This window comes from Nyctereutes procyonoides, unplaced genomic scaffold (assembly GCF_905146905.1).
Source record: "Nyctereutes procyonoides isolate TBG_1078 unplaced genomic scaffold, NYPRO_anot_genome, whole genome shotgun sequence".
NCBI classification, from domain to species: domain Eukaryota; kingdom Metazoa; phylum Chordata; class Mammalia; order Carnivora; family Canidae; genus Nyctereutes; species Nyctereutes procyonoides.
In genome coordinates, this window is record NW_026575030.1 from 22645102 (window position 1) to 22664494 (window position 19393).

General features: G+C 39.5%; 1 protein-coding gene across 2 annotated transcripts in view; it reads left to right on the forward strand.

Annotated features, from left to right (window-relative positions):
• Positions 1-744: 744 nt before the first annotated feature.
• Positions 745-19393, forward strand: part of CCDC14 (coiled-coil domain containing 14) — a 49980-nt gene continuing 31331 nt past the window's right edge. The window contains exons 1-8 of one of the 2 annotated variants that reach the window (XM_055316447.1): positions 745-850; positions 8858-8913; positions 9229-9301; positions 9559-9628; positions 9718-9837; positions 16350-16586; positions 16698-16792; positions 17871-18366. In XM_055316447.1, coding sequence (XP_055172422.1) covers positions 821-850; positions 8858-8913; positions 9229-9301; positions 9559-9628; positions 9718-9837; positions 16350-16586; positions 16698-16792; positions 17871-18366 — 1177 coding nt within the window. In that variant the 5' untranslated portion in view covers positions 745-820. Of the gene's footprint in view, positions 851-8857; positions 9302-9558; positions 9629-9717; positions 9838-16349; positions 16587-16697; positions 16793-17870; positions 18367-19393 lie in introns of both variants that reach the window. The other variant, XM_055316446.1, reaches the window with a different exon arrangement.

Consider the following 19393-nt stretch of genomic DNA (forward strand, 5'->3'; position numbering starts at 1 on the left):
ATTACCTCGAATGCAGAGTAAACAACTATGCACGCAAGTAAAGCAAAAATCCCAACTAATAAGCACCATTCCGGGCGCAAGGGCTACAGTGAATAATTTTGAAATGTCCATCAGAGTCATGCAAAGATGATGATGAATCATGCAAAATTGAATGAGGGCGCGTAAACTCATTCAAAACACGGAGCTGAACCAACTCCTTCGGAAACCTATGCGCCCTCTCCTTCAGTCCCTTCCCCTGCAAGGCCCTGCGAGGTCCTGTCGCCACTTCCCCCAGCGCATTCAGGGGGGTCGTTCGCCGCCAGAAACCCTCGCGACCGGGCCCCGAACTCCGTGCTTTCCGGGATTCAGGAGCCCGGCTCCTGCTCGCGCAGGGAGCCCACTCCGCGCCCCGCCCACCTAGGCACCGGCCCCGCCTCCGCCCGCTGGCCCCGCCCACCCGGGACGGCCCCGCCCACCCGCGTCCCGCCCCGGCCCCGCCCCACCAGGGCCCAGCCCCCGCTTCGGCTCCAGCCGGCCCCGCCCCCGCCCCGCCCCCGCCCCGCCCCCTCGCATTCTGTGGGCTTCTCCCTCCCTCTCTCCTGTGTGTGACGAGCCGGCGGCCGGGCGGGGTCTATTGCGCACGCCCAGAGCGCCACGCGGGGGGGACCGAAGAGGCCTCCTCTCCGCTCTCCCGAGACTATGAGGCGCGGCGTTGGGCGGGCTCCTTCCCGGAAGCGGAAGTTCGGGGGGCGGGCCCAGGGCGGCCGGGAGTCCGCGGCGGTTAATTCCTTTCGTCGGGCGGCTCTCCCCTGGGTGCGGGGCTCGTCGGCGGCTGCGAGGGATGGTCGGGTCCGGATGTCGGCCGGGCCAGGTGAGGGCCGTGGCCCCGCGGGGTCCACGTGGGGCTAGAGACGGGTTCAGGGGGCTCCAGCGCTGGGGCAGGTGCAAAACTCCGGGGGCGGAACCAGCAGGGACGTGCGGCGGCGTCAGACACGCCGAGCTCGGGGCGTGGGGGGCGGGGAGGGTCCCTAAGGTTAGCGACCCGGCCGCGCAGGTCGCTGGTCCTCCGCCCCAGCCGCTGGCCACCTGGACCACCAGCAAGAGCAGAAAGGGCCCCCAGTTCGCGCCCCGCGCCAGCAGCCTCCAGCCCTTCTCAAATGCACGCCGAATAGTTCACTTTTCTGCCCAAAAAAACAAACACACAAACGCACGAACGCTGCTTTTTCAGGGTAAAGGTCTCGGTTCTTTGGGCTGTCAACACAGCTGTTTTTTTGTTTGTTTGTTTGTTTTGGTTTGTTTTTTTGCTTTTTTTTTTTTTTGGACCCCAGCAGTGCATTCCTTACCGTCCCGAATGCACGCAGCCCTGTGGCCCGTTGGTTCTGCAGCGCCCCGTGCGCCCCCGCGCGCCCTCCTGTCCCCGCGTCTGCGCCTTCTTCTCTGCCCCGCCCGGAATGCCCGCCCCCCTCCCTCCCCTGGGCTCCAGGGCGGCGCTCGCGCATCCCCATCGCATCCCGGTCGGTGCGTGCCGCTCGGTGCTAATCCTAATTCGGGACGCTTTCCAGTCTACAGACAGTTGCCGCCTTGTTTGTCTACTCCCTTTACTCCACAGCTTCTCTCTGTTATGTTCGAAGCCTAGGACAGCACGTGGCACCATCCCCACCCTTGTAGATCATCCTCTTAGGTTGAACGAGCTCCCAGTATGCCCAGTATGTGCAGTCAGCAAGGGGGAGGGAGGAGAAACACAGTGTTTGTGATCACGGTCACCTGCAGATTCCGATTCCAATTCTTTTATTTTTTTAAATTAATTTATTTATTTATTCATGAGAGACGCACACAGAGAGAGAGAGGGGCAGAGACACAAGCAGGCCCCATGCAGGGAGCCCAACGTGGGACTCGATCCCGGGACTCTAGGATCAGGCCCTGGGGCGGAAGGCAGGCGCTAAACTGCTGATTCCAATTCTGCCACTACTCTAGTAGCGATACTAAGCCAAGTACTTAATTTTTTTAAAGATTTTATCTATTCATGAGAGACACACACACAGAGAGAGAGGCAGAGACACAGGCAGAGGGAGAAGCAGGCTCCATGCAGGGAGCCCGATGTGGGACTTGATCCCGGGTCTCCAGGATCAGGCCCTGGGCCGAAAAGCAGGCGGCCAACCACTGAGCCCACCCCCCCACCCCCGCCCCGGGGCATCCCAAGCCAAGTACATTTTACTTGTCTAAGCCTCCTTTCCCTTAGCTATAAAATAGGTGTAAGTAGGTATCAAGTTCTGTCTCTCAAAGAAATGGGAAGATTAAAAATGAGAGAACCTGATGAAACCAACGTCTGCCTCTCTCTTGGCGTAAATTGGTGCAACAAAATTTGGCCCCCCTTACAGTTTACCACCGTCTGGAGGATAAGAATAGCTGACATTTAGATAGCACTTGTGTGGTTGATGCTGCTCTTAAGTATTTTTACATAGTAGGCATAATTCATTTAATATTCATAATAGCCTTATGAGGCAGATATTATTACCATCTCCACGTTATAGATGAGGAACTTGAGGGATGAAGAAGAGTTCAAATGATTCTCCTACAGTTACAGAACTCATTGGTGGTGCAGCGGGGTTCAAACCCACAGAGCTGGTGCCAGAGTCCACTCTTTCAGACATTACACTCTATCATAGGGTGTGGTTTAAATGGAAATGAAAGTCTTTGGGATACTCTAAATTATTCTACAAATGTAATTTTATCTTGTACTTGTTGGTAGGAAATAGAACTTGTAAGAAATGCTTATGCTTTTCTCACATAGCAAAGAAAAAAGGTTAAGTGATAACACCCAATGGAATTAAATGTGACATAAAGCAAAATGGCTGTTTCATGCATTTTGATTTGGGGCACTCCTTTTGGAGAGTGTTTTTGTAATTTGTATCAAGGGCTATTAAATGAATAATAGCCTTTCATCAAATAAATAAGCTTTTAATCCTGACTATGAAAAGGCTTTTTTTTTTTTTTTCTGCGTATGGAAAGGTTTATTTCAGGCTTTTCAGTTGTGAAAAACATGAAGCAATCCAAGGACATGTTATATTATTTACACCAAGGAAATACTATACAACCATTAAAAAAACATTTGAAGGTATGCTAATATGGAAACAGATTTAAGAATAAAATCATAAGATTTAGTTTTTGTGATTAACTAACTAGTCATTATGACTAAGGAAATAATTCATAGGAAAAAAAAAAGATTGGAAGTCCCAGTAGCAATACCTTGGTTTCTAAATATTATCATGTACTTAAAGTACTATCATCATCCATTAAAAGGAAGCACGCCTTCATGGAGGAATGGTCAACCCCACAGCTGAAGCAGGAAAATTATATGATGAGCCTGGATACATCAAAATAAAAAGCATCTGCAGAGTAAAGGAAACAACAGAGTGAATGGTATCTTATGGAGTGGAAAAAAAGATTTGTAAACCTATCTACTAAAGGGTTAATATCCAAACTATATCAGGAGCTCCTACAACTCAAAAGCAAAAAAACAAAGTAACTTGATTAAAAAATTAGCAAAAGACTTGAATAGACATTTCTTCAAAGATGGTGTATAAAAGGCGAGGAAGCCCATGAAAAGATGTTCAACATTACTAGTCATTAGGGAAATGCAAATCAAAACTGCAACGAGATAGCATCTCACACCTTTTAGGATGACAATTCTCATTGGCAAGGATGTGGAGAAATTGGAACCCTTGTAAACTACTGGTGAAAATGTAAAATGGTATAACCGCAATGAAAAATAGCATGACAGTTGCTCAAAAAATTAAAAATAGACTTCTTATGCGATCCAGAAATTCTACTTTTGGGTTTTTATACAAAAGAATTGAAAATACGATCTCAAAGAGATAATTGCACTTCTGTGTTTATTGCAGTATTCACAGTAGCCAAGAGGTGGAAGCAACCTAAATGTCTCTTGATGGATGAGTGGGTAAGAAAAAAAAAATGTGTTATATACACACAATGGAATATTATTCAACCTTAAAAAAGAAAAAATCCTGCCAGATGCACCATGGATGAATCTTGAGGATATAAGTGAAATAAGCCAGTCAGAAGGGTAGATACTGCATTATTCAACTTATATAAGGGACCAAAGTAGTCACAATTATAGAAACAGAGCAGAATGGAGATGTTAGAGGCAGGGGAATTTCTGTTCAGTGGGTGTAAAGTTGCAATTATGCAAGATAAATACATTCTAGAGAACTGTACAACATCATTCCTGTAGTTAACTATATGGTATTATGCGCTTAAAAATTCATGAAGAAAGTAGATCTCATGTTAAGTGTTCTTACTACAACGAAAAAACAAACCAAAACCAAAGGATGAGCCCAGAGCACCTTGTCACAGAAAGTAAGGGATTACTCAAAAAAAATAATGGGAACATGTTAAAATGATATGAGAGCCAGTCTGAAGAGACTACCACTGACAGAGTCTGGGACAATTGGAGCATCAAAATAAATAATGATAATAGATCATAACCCTTTGAATAAAATAGGAAACAACCAGTCCATACTAACAAACAATGAAGGAAGAGTCCTTACCTAGAGTTCAAGACCAACTAATACAATCGGAGGACAAACATTATATGTTCTTACTCATTTGGGGAATATAAATAATAGTGAAAGGGAATATAAGGGAAGGGAGAAGAAATGTATGGGAAATATCAGAAAGGGAGACAGAACATAAAGACTCCTGACTCTGGGAAACGAACTAGGGGTGGTGGAAGGGGAGGAGGGTGGGGGGTGGGGGTGAATGGGTGATGGGCACTGAGGGGGGCACTTGACGGGATGAGCACTGGGTGTTATTCTGTATGTTGGCAAATTGAACACCAATAAAAAATAAATTTATTTTTAAAAAAAAGACCAACTAATAAATGTAGAAGGAATCATGTAAGGGGGCGCCTGGGTGGCTCAATGGTTGAGCATCTGCCTTTGGCTTGGCTCGTGATCCTGGGGTCCTGGGATCAAGTCCCGCATTGGGCTCCCTGTAGGGAGCCTGCTTCTTCCTCTGTTTATGTCTGTGCCTCTGTGTCTCATGAATAAATAAATAAAATCTTTTAAGAAAATTTTTTTGAAAAGGAATCATGTAAGTTACAGAATTCACCATTTCCCAAACAAGTGGATTAAGACAAGAATCATCAATGGGTGCTAAAGATACTCCGTGAAAGTCTGATGAATAGGAAGTCTGCATAATCTCAAAGTATCTGCCCATGAAATACTTAATACAAAGGTAAAAATAGGAACCTTAGAGTGAAAACCTGGCAGACGCCATCTTAAATAATCAAAGTTTACATCACCAGTAATGAGACAAACTCATACCATGTGCGTTCTCATATCAAGAAGGACAAAACTTCCCTTTTGTGGTATTCCTGCCAAAAACTTAAAACCTGAATTTAATCATGAGGGAAAAATCAGACAAGTCTAAAATGTCTGGGCATCCTGGCTTGAAGGTTATAAAAGGCAATGAAATGATAACCTGAGGAGCTATTCTAGATTAAAAAGACTAATGAAGTGTGACAATGTAAAGCAACCTATGATCCTGCATTGCACATGGACTGGCATTTTTGAAAAATAAAGGACGGTATTGTAATAATCATCAAAATGTGAATAAAGTCTATAGTTTATAATATAGTATCAGTGTTAATGTCCTGATTTTGATAATTACACTGGTTATATAAATGACCTCGTTTTTAGGAAATATTTAGGAGTAAATAATATCATACCTGCAACTTACCCTAAAATGGTTCAGAAAAACAATAATATATTTTTTGTATTGTATGTATTTTGTTACTGAATATATTTTGAGAGAACATGGCAGATAAAGTGAAATAATAGTTGGGGAATCTGGGTAAAGTGTATACTGAAATTCTTTGTATTATTTTAAAACAATTTTAAAAAGTTTTGATGGAAATGTGCCATTATGATAGTTACTGTTGCAAGGTGCTGTTATCCTAGGTAATTTTCATTACTTGATTTTCTGTAACATAACCTCATGTATATTTTTGGGGGAAATATCGTGTAATCCTAGAATTATACCATACGTTTACCTCTGTATACTTTTTTTAATTTTGAAAGATAATAATTGTGGTAGTTGTTTTTGGACTTGGTCCAAAGTATAGCAGCACCATGTTTTGGAATTTCATTTTGGTTCTGGCAGGGATACCAACATATGTATGTACCAAAGGGAAAGACCCTTAGGGTGTCCTGCAGGGACCAGCAGAGCAACACTACATAGAATCTTATTTCCTACAACATTGGTTCTCACGGCTGGCCTCATGACTTCATCATACCCCAAGTTATCTCAAGAAGTATAACTCTACTAACCCAATTTTTAAGATGTATTCTCAGTTGCACATAACTCCAGATAGTTCAGTTGTTCCTGCTCAAAGCTATCTTGGGATAAAACATGTAAGCATGTCAAGAAAAACCATAAATGTAACTGCCAACAGTGACTACTTCTGAAGGGTGAAATAAGGGAGTGAGTAGGGAACTTAATTCATAATTTAAAAGTTATATTTTAAATAGAGATCATAGTTATAGAAGGTTAATGGATATTAAAAAGATATACCAAACAAACAATCCAATCATGAAATGGGCAAAAGACATGAAGAGAAATCTCACAGAGGAAGACATAGACATGGCCAACATGCACATGAGAAAATGCTCTGCATCACTTGCCATCAGGGAAATACAAATCAAAACCACAATGAGATCCCACCTCACACCAGTGAGAATGGGGAAAATTAACAAGGCAGGAAACAACAAATGTCGGAGAGGATGCGGAGAAAAGGGAACCCTCTTGCACTGTTGGTGGGAATGTGAACTGGTGCAGCCACTCTGGAAAACTGTGTGGAGGTTCCTCAAAGAATTAAAAATAGATCTGCCCTACGACCCAGCAATTGCACTGTTAGGGATTTACCCCAAAGATTCAGATGCAATGAAACGCCGGGACACCTGCACCCTGATGTTTCTAGCAGCCATGTCCACAATAGCCAAACTGTGGAAGGAGCCTTGGTGCCCATCGAAAGATGAATGGATATAGAAGATGTGGTTTATGTATACAATGGAATATTACTCAGCCATTAGAAACGACAAATACCTGCCATTTGCTTCGACGTGGATGGAACTGGAGGGTATTATGCTGAGTGAAATAAGTCAATCGGAGAAGGACAGTGTATGTTCTCATTCATTTGGAGAATATGAATAATAGTGAAAGGGAATATAAGGGAAGGGAGAAGAAATGTGTGGGAAATATCAGAAAGGGAGACAGAACATAAAGACTCCTGACTCTGGGAAATGAACTGGGAGTGGTGGAGGGGGAGGAGGGCGGGGGGTGGGGGTGAGTGGGTGACGGGCACTGAGGGGGACACTTGACGGGATGAGCACTGGGTGTTATTCTGTATGTTGGTAAATTGAACACCAATAAAAATTAAGTTATTAAAAAAATAAATAAAAAGATATACCATGGAAAGTCTCCTTGCTCTGTCCTCCAGACTCCGTTTCCCTCCCCAGAAGCAAACAAACTTCTTGCCTAACTTTCAAGATACTGGATGCTCGTTAAAGCAAGTGCATTTTTTTCTTTGTTGTACACAAAAGATAGCCCACTTATTTTACATTAAAAATGTAATTATTTTTTTTTAAAAAACAGTATTGTGGGCATCCTGGGTGGCTCAGCAGTTTAAGCGCCCAGGGTGTGATCCTGGAGACCTGGGATCGAGTCCCGCTTCGGGCTCCCTGCATGGAGCCTGCTTCTCCCTCTGCCTGTGTCTCTGCCTCCCTCCCTCTCTCTCTCTGTGTCTATCATGAATAAATAAGTAAAATCTTAAAAAAAAAAATAAAAAGTAAAATAAATAGTATTGTTATAGGAGTTTGAAAAGAAAGAAAGTGGGATGTCTGGGTGGCTCAGTGGTTGAGCATCTGCCTTAAGCTCAGGGTGTGATCCTGGGATTGAGTCCCACATCGAGGTTGCCACAGGGAGCCTGCTTCTCCTCCCTCTGCCTATGTCTCTGCCTCTCTCTGTGTGTCTCTTGTGAATAAATAACTAGAATCTTTTAAAAAAGAAAAAAAAGATGTAGATAAAGAGGAGTAGTAGAGTTTTCATGGGCTGGTTTTGTCAGACACCCTAAATAATGTGGATAAACAGAATCATAGTTATGAATTCTGTGCTATATGTTGAATTAACTTATATGTTTTGAAGACTCGGGGAATGTAGAACATGTTCAGAGATTGAGTATAGTCCAGACTTACTGTCATAGGTACTTCTGGGTAAAATAATGCCTCAGCTTCATTTTCAGCTTGTGCTGTTTGCTTGACATTTGATGTAGAACAATAATTTATTAATAAGAGTTCAATAGTAATTATGAATTTATAGGATATATTACATTTATAAAAAATTAATAATGTACATCAAGTGGAATATTATTCAGCCTTAAGGAAAGGAATTTTGACACTTGCTACAAGACATTAGACAAAGTGAAATAAGCTAATCACAAAAGGAAAAATACTGTATAATTCCACTTATATGAGTTTCCTAGAGTAATCAGATTCATAGAGACAGAAACTAGAAGGGTAGTTGCTAGGGGCAGTGTGGGTGCTTGGAAGTTAGTGTTTAATGGGTACAGAATTTTAGTTTGGCAAGGTAAGTTTCTGGAGGTGGATGTTGGTTGTATAGCAACATGAATATATGTAATGCCACAGAACTGTATACTAAAAACTGGCTACCATGGTAGATTTTATGTTGTGTTTTTACCGCAAAAAGGAAACAACATTTCAGGTTTTGTCAAGACAGCCTATTGAGAATATAATTGAAAAATACTTGTATATTTACTATAATATAATGTATTATATCATAGGTGTTATCTTCAGGAAAACACACTGGACCTGCTAAATTAACCAATGGAAAGAGAGGGTAAGTATTTACAGGAGTTTACAACTTTAAGTCGTAAATCTCAAGAGACTTTTCAGGTCTTTGGGCCACACTAAATTTTGCCTACCCCGGAAAATGGGTCTCTACCTTCACAAACTCTGGGGAAGAATCTTCCATATCTACCCATGTTGATCATTTTAGTGTTTAACAGTCTTTATAATCACTATAAAATTCTATATAAATCTATCTTATGGACAAGCTTTCTTATCAAACCTTCGCTGGGAAGAAAATGACTGTTAATATGTTTTGGAAGAAAGTTGTAGTATTTGTGACAATATTAATGAACTTGTTTTCTAGGACCCATTTAAGAAAGATATCACGTTTTAATGCAGATTTTGGCAATGGTATCCATTCTGATTCAGAAAGTCAGGTAAGACTAAACTGAATAGATATAATACACACTATTTTAATTAATCTTCAGATAAAAGCTAAGAAGGAATAAAATTTCAGAGGTAAAGTGTTGATTGCACTAAGGAAGTTTGAAGACTTTTTGCTTTGAAACATGTGTTCTACCAATAATAAATTGCTCCTGAAAAAAGAAATTTTAAAACCACATAATTTGTTGGGTTTTTATTTTCCTGCACTAAAATTCCGTGTATGAATTTCTAAATGACTTTCTCCTTACAGACTGAGACTGTACAGGGGCTTGATGGTTGTGCTTCTTTGCTGCGGGACATTTTGAGAAATGAAGATTCAGGTTTTTAAATTTTTATATACCTCTTTGCTAATCACTTTTCTCAAATAATTCTCTTAATGCAAATGAATTTTTGTCTTAATTATTAATAGGTTCAGAAAAAGCATATTCAGAAAATAGATATAATCCCAGATTTTTAGAAGGCAAAAGATTTGGATCTAAAAAGAAAGGACATGAAAAACATGTTCCTTCAGGAGTCCGGAAGGAAATTCGTAAGTATTTTTTTTTCCTTTTTGTTTAAATACAATCTTTGGGGCACCTGGCTGACTCAGTTGGTAGAGCATGTGGCTCTTGATCTTGGGGTTGTGAGTTCAAGCCCCATATTGGATGTAGAGATCACTTTATTCAGGTGTATATGTGTGTGCTTATGCTTCTTTTTATTCTGCTTCTAATTGCTGGGTAGTTACTTGGTTTACTGTCCCTTTCCCAAGAAGAAAGAAAAAGTGACTGACTAGGTTTTTAGAAGAAAAGGTTCTAACTCAGAATGACATTTAGGAGGTATATATAGAGTTATCTTTGTTCTCCTTGCCACTTAATTCCATAAATAACCATAAATTGGTTGTGTTTCATGTGCATACTTATAGATACTAATTGTTTTAAAATCATTTTATGTGTATATATCATCAGTAGGTTTAGTAACTCAACCTGTTGAGCTAGCTGCACAGTTAGAATACATGGTGTATAAGAAAGTAAAATTCCAAGTTGGGGGGGATCCCTGGAATGGCTCAGCGGTTTGGTGCCTGCCTTCGGCCCAGGGCATGGTCCTGGGGACCTGGGGTCGAGTCCCACCTCGGACTCCCTTCATGGAGCCTGCTTCTCCCTCTGCCTCTCTGTGTGTGTGTGTGTTTGTGTGTGTGTGTGTGTCTTTCATGAATAAATAGATTAAATCTTAAAAAAAAAATTCCAAGTTGGATAGCTAAGGAAAGAGGGCCTTCCAGTGATTGATGGTGAATATAGCCTAGGATGTTTTACACCCTCACCATTAACTTTGCTGACTTTATAAAATGTAATAATTCACCAAACAGTTTAGAACAAGTTTTGATTATATTGTCCCCTGGAGCCCTATAGAACAAGATAGCCCAAAATGGAGATGAAAAAAATCCACAATGGGAATTCAGATACACAAGAATGAGACGAATAGTTTCATGGTTCAAGCAAGCCAAAAATGTTAGTTAGCACAGCAGTGCATGATTAGAATCAGTTTAGACAAGAAGTGAAGTCTGGAAAACCATCCACAGCAATAGCCCTAGATGTTAAGCGATCTGGATCCATGCAAAGAGGCTAAGAAAATGAGAGTAGAGCATTTATCGGAGTAGACGTTCATGTTCCAGAAAGTCCTGAGTTAGAGAACTAAGGCAGAGGGAGAACTGATCTATCTTACTACTTACTAATCTACCTAGGAGGCTAGTCACTTGTAGCTTCATAGTATCTTGACCTGCCCTGTTGAAGAAGGTATTTGTATGCGTATGGCCATTGAGCACTTGAAGTATGGCTAGAAAAACTAAGGAGCTGAATTTCAAATGTTATTTAATTAAATTTAAATTTTAAAACAGATACTTGATCCAGTTATTAGAATACTTTTCAGTATGTTTGAAATAACTTGGATATATGAATCCACTTTTTCAACTATCAATTTTATTAAATGTAAATTCAAATCAGATACATTAGATTTAAAAAGTCTACTACAAAAATATCTCAAGTTTTTACATTAATTACATGTTGAAATGTTAATATTTTGGATCTGTTGATATAAGGACAACATTCAAGTTTTACCTAGTTTTACTTTTTAGTATGGCTACTGGAAAGTTTAAAATTGTGTATTTGTTGCCATTATATTTCTATTGGGTAACATCTGTCTAAACTAGGGATCAGCATAGTACAGCCTAGCTTATTTTATAATTAATGTTTTGTTATTTACTTTATAAATAACATTTTATTGGAATGCACCCATGCTAATTCATTTATGTATTTTATATGACTGCTTTTGTGCTGTAACAGTAGAATCGAGTAGTTATGGCAGAAACCATCTGGTCTGCTAAGCTTAAAATATTTATTCTCTAACCTTTTAAGGAAAAAGTGTGCTAACTAACCCCAGGTCTAAACTCTGAGAGTAGAGGCATTTCGCAGGGCCCAATGGACAAATAAAGGAACGGTAGCACCACTGGGCATTCCTCTGATCTCTTTTTTTCTCAAGGCAGGTTATTTCTTGTCCAGGGCATCCATTCTCAGGGAACTGTCATTTGGAATGTATGTGGCTGACAGTGAGCCATGGTAGCAACGTGTAGATCCTAGCTTAACTGCTTGCTAGTCAAGAGTTCCAACAGAAAACAGATGGCAACACTCTTAAGATAATTCAAGGAGGGTTTATTTACGAAGGAACTCATTACAAAGGTGTGAATGGGGTATAGGGAAACTTTGAGGGATTGTGCTAATCCATTGCAAGCACAGCAGCAGAAGCCTTAAGGGAGGGTGAGGTTAGGGAGAGATTACCGGGACTCAGATACTGTTGAATAGAGTAGGCTGCCTTGAGAAGAGCAATGAGTTTGATTTAAGGAACAAAGCCAGCTAAGACTGCCTCAAAGAGAGAGTTAGGAATAAGTACTCTGACTTTATGGTGCTTCTTTCTTTGGTACTTCCAAGATTCCCAGTGGGTGGGACCCAAGTGGTGACCTGTTGATGTGTATCAGGTCTGGGATTTGATTTTTAGTCTTACAGGCTAATAAGTTAATCTTACTATGTCATGGTTGCTGGTAGGAGATCCAAGACCCCTGGGTCAGAGACAAAGGACTTTATTACTCACACAGTAAATAAAGTAAGCAGCATGTACATGCTGCAGAGATGCAGGCAGAGGGAGAAGCAGAGAGCCGGATGCGGGACTCGATCCCAGGACCCAGGGTCACAGCCCAAGCCAAAGGTAGACGCTTAACCACTGAGCCATCCAGGTGCCCCAGAAAAAATATTTTTAAAATAAGCAACTTTTTCCATTTGATAACTGTTGAATGCTGTGGGCACATGGCTCTGCTTTTAGTAACATACATATATTGCTGCCCTTACCTTGGGGAAATAAACCTCTAGAGGCAGGATACTTTGAGCATTGATTGCCCCCATCAAGGCCACGTGTTCTTTTACGTATTTCAAATTATAGTAAGCATCTAGCAACTCTTACCTGCAGTGTTGTTTGTTCTGCATTTGCGTGGCAGAAATTATCTTACCATCAGACAGTGCATGTACATCCAAGCAGTAGTGCTTATTTAGCAGCTAGGATGCAAGAAGTCTTGTGGACTGAGTGATGAGTACATCCTTTTCATGATTCTAGTTATTGACTGACGCCAGTTAGACGTATTACCACGCTAATCTGTTAGGTAACAATTTCATGTAGGATGCTTTGGTTTAATGAACAACAGCAAGAAAATGTACCTCATTTGTATTTGTGTGTTAACAGGCTCATTTTGTTGGTGGTGATTTGGTGGTTTTTTAAATTTTAAAATGATTTTGTAGTAATATGAATGCAATCGTTTATATCCATTTATGGTTTTTAACTTGCCTGGAATAATTTCCTTTAAGATTTGCCTCTTGGGCAGCCTGGGTGGCTCAGTGGTTTAGTGTCGTCTTCGGGCATGATCCTGGAGACCCGAGATCGAATCCCACATCAGGCATCCTGCATGGAGCCTGCTTCTCCCTCTGCCTGTGTCTCTGCCTTCTCTCTCTCTCTCTCTCTCTCTCTGTGTGTGTGTGTGTCTCTCATGAATAAATAAAATCTTTTAAAAAAAGATTTGCCTCTTAAATATAAATCTTCAGCATTATCAGTAGAATTTTATATAGACTGGGTTAATAAAGGAATAAATTAAGTCATTTTAATTCTAAGGCTTTGTTTTTTTTAAGAAATATGTTTGGAGGGATACCTGTGTGGCGCAGTGGTTTGGCGCCTGCCTTTGGCCCAGGGCGCGATCCTGGAGACCCGGGATCGAATCCCACGTCGGGCTCCCGGTGCATGGAGCCTGCTTCTCCCTCTGCCTGTGTCTCTGCATCTCTCTCTCTCTCTGTGACTATCATAAATAAAAAAAAAAAAAAAAAAGAAAAAGAATTAAAAAAAAAAAGAAATATGTTTGGAGTTTCTTAGTTTTTTTTGAATGATGACATCTGTTATCAAAGGCATGATACTGTAGCTCAGCTTTATCAGAAATTGTGAAAACCATCCCTTGAAGGTGAATGGGAGCCAATGCTTAATGCTTGCAACCCGTGAGTGTAAAATCTAGAATTCACCAAGTCAGACAATTCTTATCTAACAGACCATTACAGATGTTTATTAACCAATTTGTTGCAGCGTGTCTCTTCAGATAGTGAAGAATAACTTACTCCTTTTGGTTTTAATCATGGTAAAGGGCACATGTTTAGAGGTATAGTGTTGGTATCAGATGGGAAGATATGTGAATATGAAGTACTTCTCTAAGTGACTTTGCAGCAATTTGGTGATATATCTAACATTTATTAAGTTCTTACTATGTGCTAGAAGTTGGTGATGCCTTTATTATAATCATTTTTATGATGAGGAAGAGGAGGCCAAGAGAGGTTAAGTAATTTGCCAAAAGTTACTCAGCTAATAACTGTTAGAGCTTGTACTCAGGCCTGGGAAATATATTCACAGGAATAGATCATCTCAAAAGGAAGCACACCCCAGGTCTAAATAGAAGCATCTACTATCTCATCCATTTTCATGGTCTCATAATAGTAATTTAGTAGTCTTTTTCTTTAAATGTTTTGTCTATCTTCATTGGTTATAGTAGTTAATATGCCTTTAACTTATTGCTTTAGATATAAGTTTCATGCTTTTAGCAATGTTTTTATTTTCAATAAGATATATATAATTGAGGAAGTCCATACAAATTTTTAAAACTTCACTTTTTAAACAGTTAAGGAATAATGCATAAATCGAGTGCACAACTTGATAAAGTTTTGCATGTGCATACACCCGTACATTCACCACCCAGATGAAGACACAACATTTTCAGCACCCTACCATGCCTCTGCCTCGTCATTAATCTCACCACCACCCACCCCTCATCTTTAACCACTTTGCTGGCTTCTATATCCATTGGAGAACTTAACCTGTTTTTGAACTTCTTGCAGCACAGTTATATACTATGTAGTCTGTGTCTGACATCTTTCACACATTATGTCTGTTAGATTCCTATAGGCAGTTGGACATACCAGTAATTTGTTCTTTCCCATTGCTGTATAGTGTTCCAGCATGAGTATACCACAATTTATGCATTTCTACTCTTCATAGCTATTTGAGTGTTATCATTTTTTAGCTACTGCAGAAAAAAAGCTGCTGTGAACATTTGTGTACACATCTTTTGGTAGTCACGAGCACTCATACCTGGGAGCACAATTGCTGTATCATAGGAATATATGTTTAGGCTGGGTAGGTCCTGCCAAAAGCTAGGTATTTTCTAAATTTATTTTGTACCCTGATAACCAATGATCTACCAAGAACATTCTCACCTTTTAAAAAAGTTTGTGAAGGGGACCTAATTAGGGAAATAGATTTTGATACTGATCTATAGAGTAGTTATAGAGCGTGGTTTTTCATACATTAGTTTATTGCAGGTTTCTTCTTTGTACTACTTTGTATGTAGACTATATAAGACTCTATGGGGGCAAATAATGAAGTATCAGATACGACTCTGTTTATACTTTAGTCAGACAAGAAAATGGAAGATCAGTAATATAGCACAATGTGCAAATGGTATATGCTGCACAGAGACACTGCTCTGGCATGGTGAAGAGCAGTCATAGGAGTAGAAGGATTGAAAAAGGGAAGCCTTCAGATGAGCCTTCGTGAATGGATAGAACTGAATTGGAAGGAATGGTTCATCATGAGTAATGTTACAGGAAGGTGAGAGAAGCTTTTTGGGTGTCTACGTTGGTCTGACCGGAATGAAAAATTTGAATTGGTGTTGTTAGGACGATGGTTGGAAAAGTTGGTTGTGGTGCTCAGGCTTCGGAAACTTTAAAGGCCAGGCTAAGATTTTTGTCCTAGGGCCCAGTGTGTAGATTAATCACACTTTTATTCTTGCTCTCAAAGCTCTGATTTTTTTTTTTATTTATGATAGTCACAGAGAGAGAGAGAGAGAGAGAGAGAGAGAGAGAGAGAATGAATGAGAGGTAGAGACACAGGCAGAGGGAGAAGCAGGCTCCATGCACTGGGAGCCTGACGTGGGATTTGATCCCGGGTCTCCAGGATCGCGCCATGGGCCAAAGGCAGGTGCCAAACTGCTGCACCACCCAGGGATCCCGATTTTTTTTTTTTAATGATCCGAGCATCAAAATTGTTAAAGAGAATTCTGTCTCTCTTTTTCTATTTTTCCCCTGAGAGCATGAACTGGAGAAGGAGCAAGGTGAAAGAGTTTTACTGGATTTCAGAAATAACACCCTTAAAGAGGGGCCTTGTAACTGAGAGATTTTACAAATACCATTTAATAGATATTTTAAAGATGTAATACAGATAATTTTTGACTGGAGAACTCACACAATTCACTAACTATTTTTAAAAGAGAATTTGAGGTAATTTTCTTTAGGGGGGGTGATAGTAGTAAAGCCCTTCTATACTGTATATGATAAATTGAGCTATTTCTGAGAGTCTTTTTCTTCCCTAATATTTTATGGTAAAAGTTTTGAAGACTCGTGTTTCAAGAATTTGTTTTTGCTTCTTCCATATTAGTATCTTTAGGTAATAAAAAACGTATACCTAATGAAGCTTCTGCTGGAAGTGAGAGAGACTCATCAGATATACCACAAAATTGGTCATTGCAAGATCATTATAGAATGTATTCACCCATAATCTACCAAGCCCTCTGTGAGCATGTGCAGACTCAGATGTCACTGATGAATGAGTTGGGTTCAAAGAACAACTCTAATGGAATTCCTGCTGTACCTTGCCACACCATGTCTGGCTCTGGTTAGTATGAATGATGTTTTAAAAAGCATGAATATAAACTTTAATTAAGTTGCCTACTTACTGTAAAAGCAGCATGAGATGTGATAACTTTTTCTCCCTCTTACCTTTTAGAGTCTCAGGCAACTCTACATTCTAGTTATGGTTTATCTTCCTCCACCCCAGTCCAGTTACTTCAGCATCCATCCTGCCTTCCAATGGTTGATTCTGTGCGTACAGTTTATACATTATATGGATAATTATTTGCTTTTAGAAATTATCAGTTTAAGAGAGAAATTGAATTTGATTGTATCATAATGCCCTAAGATGTAAATACTTAATTTTTCAAAAATTTTATTTTACTAGAAGTTTTACTCATTCATTAAGGTCAATGGTGAAAGGGGGAAAGGGAAAGATATTAGCAGAAAAAAAGAAATCACCCATGCCTATCGCTTTAGCACATTTGCTGTTAACATATTGATAGAGTCATTTAATTCTCTGATTTTGTTTTCTGGTTTTTATTTAAGTTTGCTTTCTTTTAAAAATACAGTCATAATGGAACACCTGGGTGGCTCAGTGGTTGAGCATCTGCCTTAGGCTTAGGACGTGATCCTGGGGTCCAGGGATCAAGTTCCACATCAGGCTCCCTGCAGGGAGCCTACTTCTCCCTCTGCCTGTGTCTCTGCCTCTCTTTCTGTGGCTCTCATGAATAAATAAATAAAATCTTTAAAAATATATATATACATATAGTCATAAGTAAGTTACACAGTTTTATTTACTACCTTTTTACTTAGCACTTTATTGTAAACCTATTTCTCCTAATATATACCTTTTGTAAATTTTTAATACTATAATACTCTATTTAGTGGATATACTGTAAACTGTGTAACTACTCCCCTATGATTATACATTTAAATAACAGTTTTTTACTACCATAATATTTCTATAAATTTGTTTGTGCAAAAGCTTTTTGTATGTTTGAGCTTATTTTCTTGCAATACAGTTTTCCAAAGTGGAAGTTTGTTTTCATCCCAAGGTAGACTGATTTTTGATGCCTTTAAACCATGTGTGATATTTGAGTTTATTTTAGTCATGACTTTATAATGTTTCCATAGTGCAGAGTGAACTAATTAATAAGCTTTAAAAAACTAGAATACTGTGCTCAGGGAAAATCCAGCTTACTTGCTGGTAATCTATAACTCCATCCTGTAAAAATCATTTTCTAATATTTCTGGTTTGAATTTATTATAGTTAATGCCTATAAGTCAGTGCTCACATTTTTGAAGTCTTGTTTTTTTCTGTCTATAGGAGGTTCAGACTGATGGTGATAACCAGTTTGCATCACAGGGTAAAGCAGTTTCTAACTGTACTGATGTTCTACAATGTTCCATCAGTACTGGTCTTGGAGTTCCAAGTAGCCTGTCCAGAACAGACAAACCAGCTATTCCATCATTTCAGCAATTGGGTCTTGTTAATGGAATTCTCCCACAACAAGAAGTTCCTAAGGAACCAGACTTATTAAAGTGTTTTCAAACATACATGAATCTATTGCATTCTTATCCGGCCAGTCAGACACACCGAAGCCCCACTCTGTTACCGCCAGCTTCCCTGTCCAATAATGAAGACAAATGCACCAAAGAACAAATTGCAGAAGTCACAAGCGAAGGAAAGGATTTAAACATACACATGCGAGATTTAAGAATAAAGGATGTGCAGAAGGCAAAAAATGTGAACCAGAGTGCTGAAAAAGCCAGAATTATAAAGTATTTGTTGGGAGAGCTCAAGGCCCTGCTAGCAGAGCAAGGTATATGAGCACTTTTAGAATAATTTTCTGAAGCATGGTGTTAATACTAAATAGCAGTGTCCTATTATTTAGTCATCATTTATAATTTAGAATAGCCAATATGGAATTTGTGGTGTTTTCCATAGAAATATGTCTTGAGCTAATAAGGAAGTGAGTTCTGCCTATTTTATTATTTTTTAGGTTTTGATCCCTCTTGTCTCCTGTGGATTTGAAATGTATAAGAAAGTGTCAAACAGTCTTTTACTTGCAAGTGTGTATTCATTCTACTTGATTCAAAAGGACCTTGAAAAGATTCAGCCAAAGAGAATTTGTAGCCATAAACTTTTAGGGGTTAGAAGAGCCCAAAGGGTAATTATAATTAACGCCCAGAACAGACTGGTAATTTTTCCTATTTAAAAAGATGCAGAGGTTTTTTTTCCCATCATCTCTTTAATAACCAGTTGTTAAAAGGTTTAACAGATCTGACTTTGAGAAGTAATCCAGACTTCTTAACGTCGTTTTCAGTTTACTTTTAGGGTTTTTTAAAAAATTAAATCAAGAAAAATGTCTTAGGTGGAGTTATGAGGTATTTGAGCCAAGTTGTAGTCATTTGTTTTCATTATGTGTATATGCTAAATAAAAGCTTTCACTTGGAGTGAGTTAGAGATTTGTCATCTTAGAAGCCACAGTAATTGATTGTGGAAGCACTAACTGAATACCTAATATTTGCAGTCTGACAAAAAGAAATCCCAGTTCTTAAAATGTGTTAGAAGAACAATGCACTATTAATTTGAAGGTTTAATATATTAAAATCTCCGTGTTTTCAGACCTTCAATTTATTACTATTCTCTTAACCAAATACTAATCATAGTAAGAATAGTAAGAGTGACAATGTCAGGTGTCATTTATTGAGTATTTACCATGTGCCTGGTTCTGTGCTGAGTGTTTTATATGCATTACCTCACTTAATTCTGACAACAACCCCTTGAGGTATTATCTCATGGTGTTATCTCCATTTAACCATGGAGAAATCTAGACTTCAAGAAGT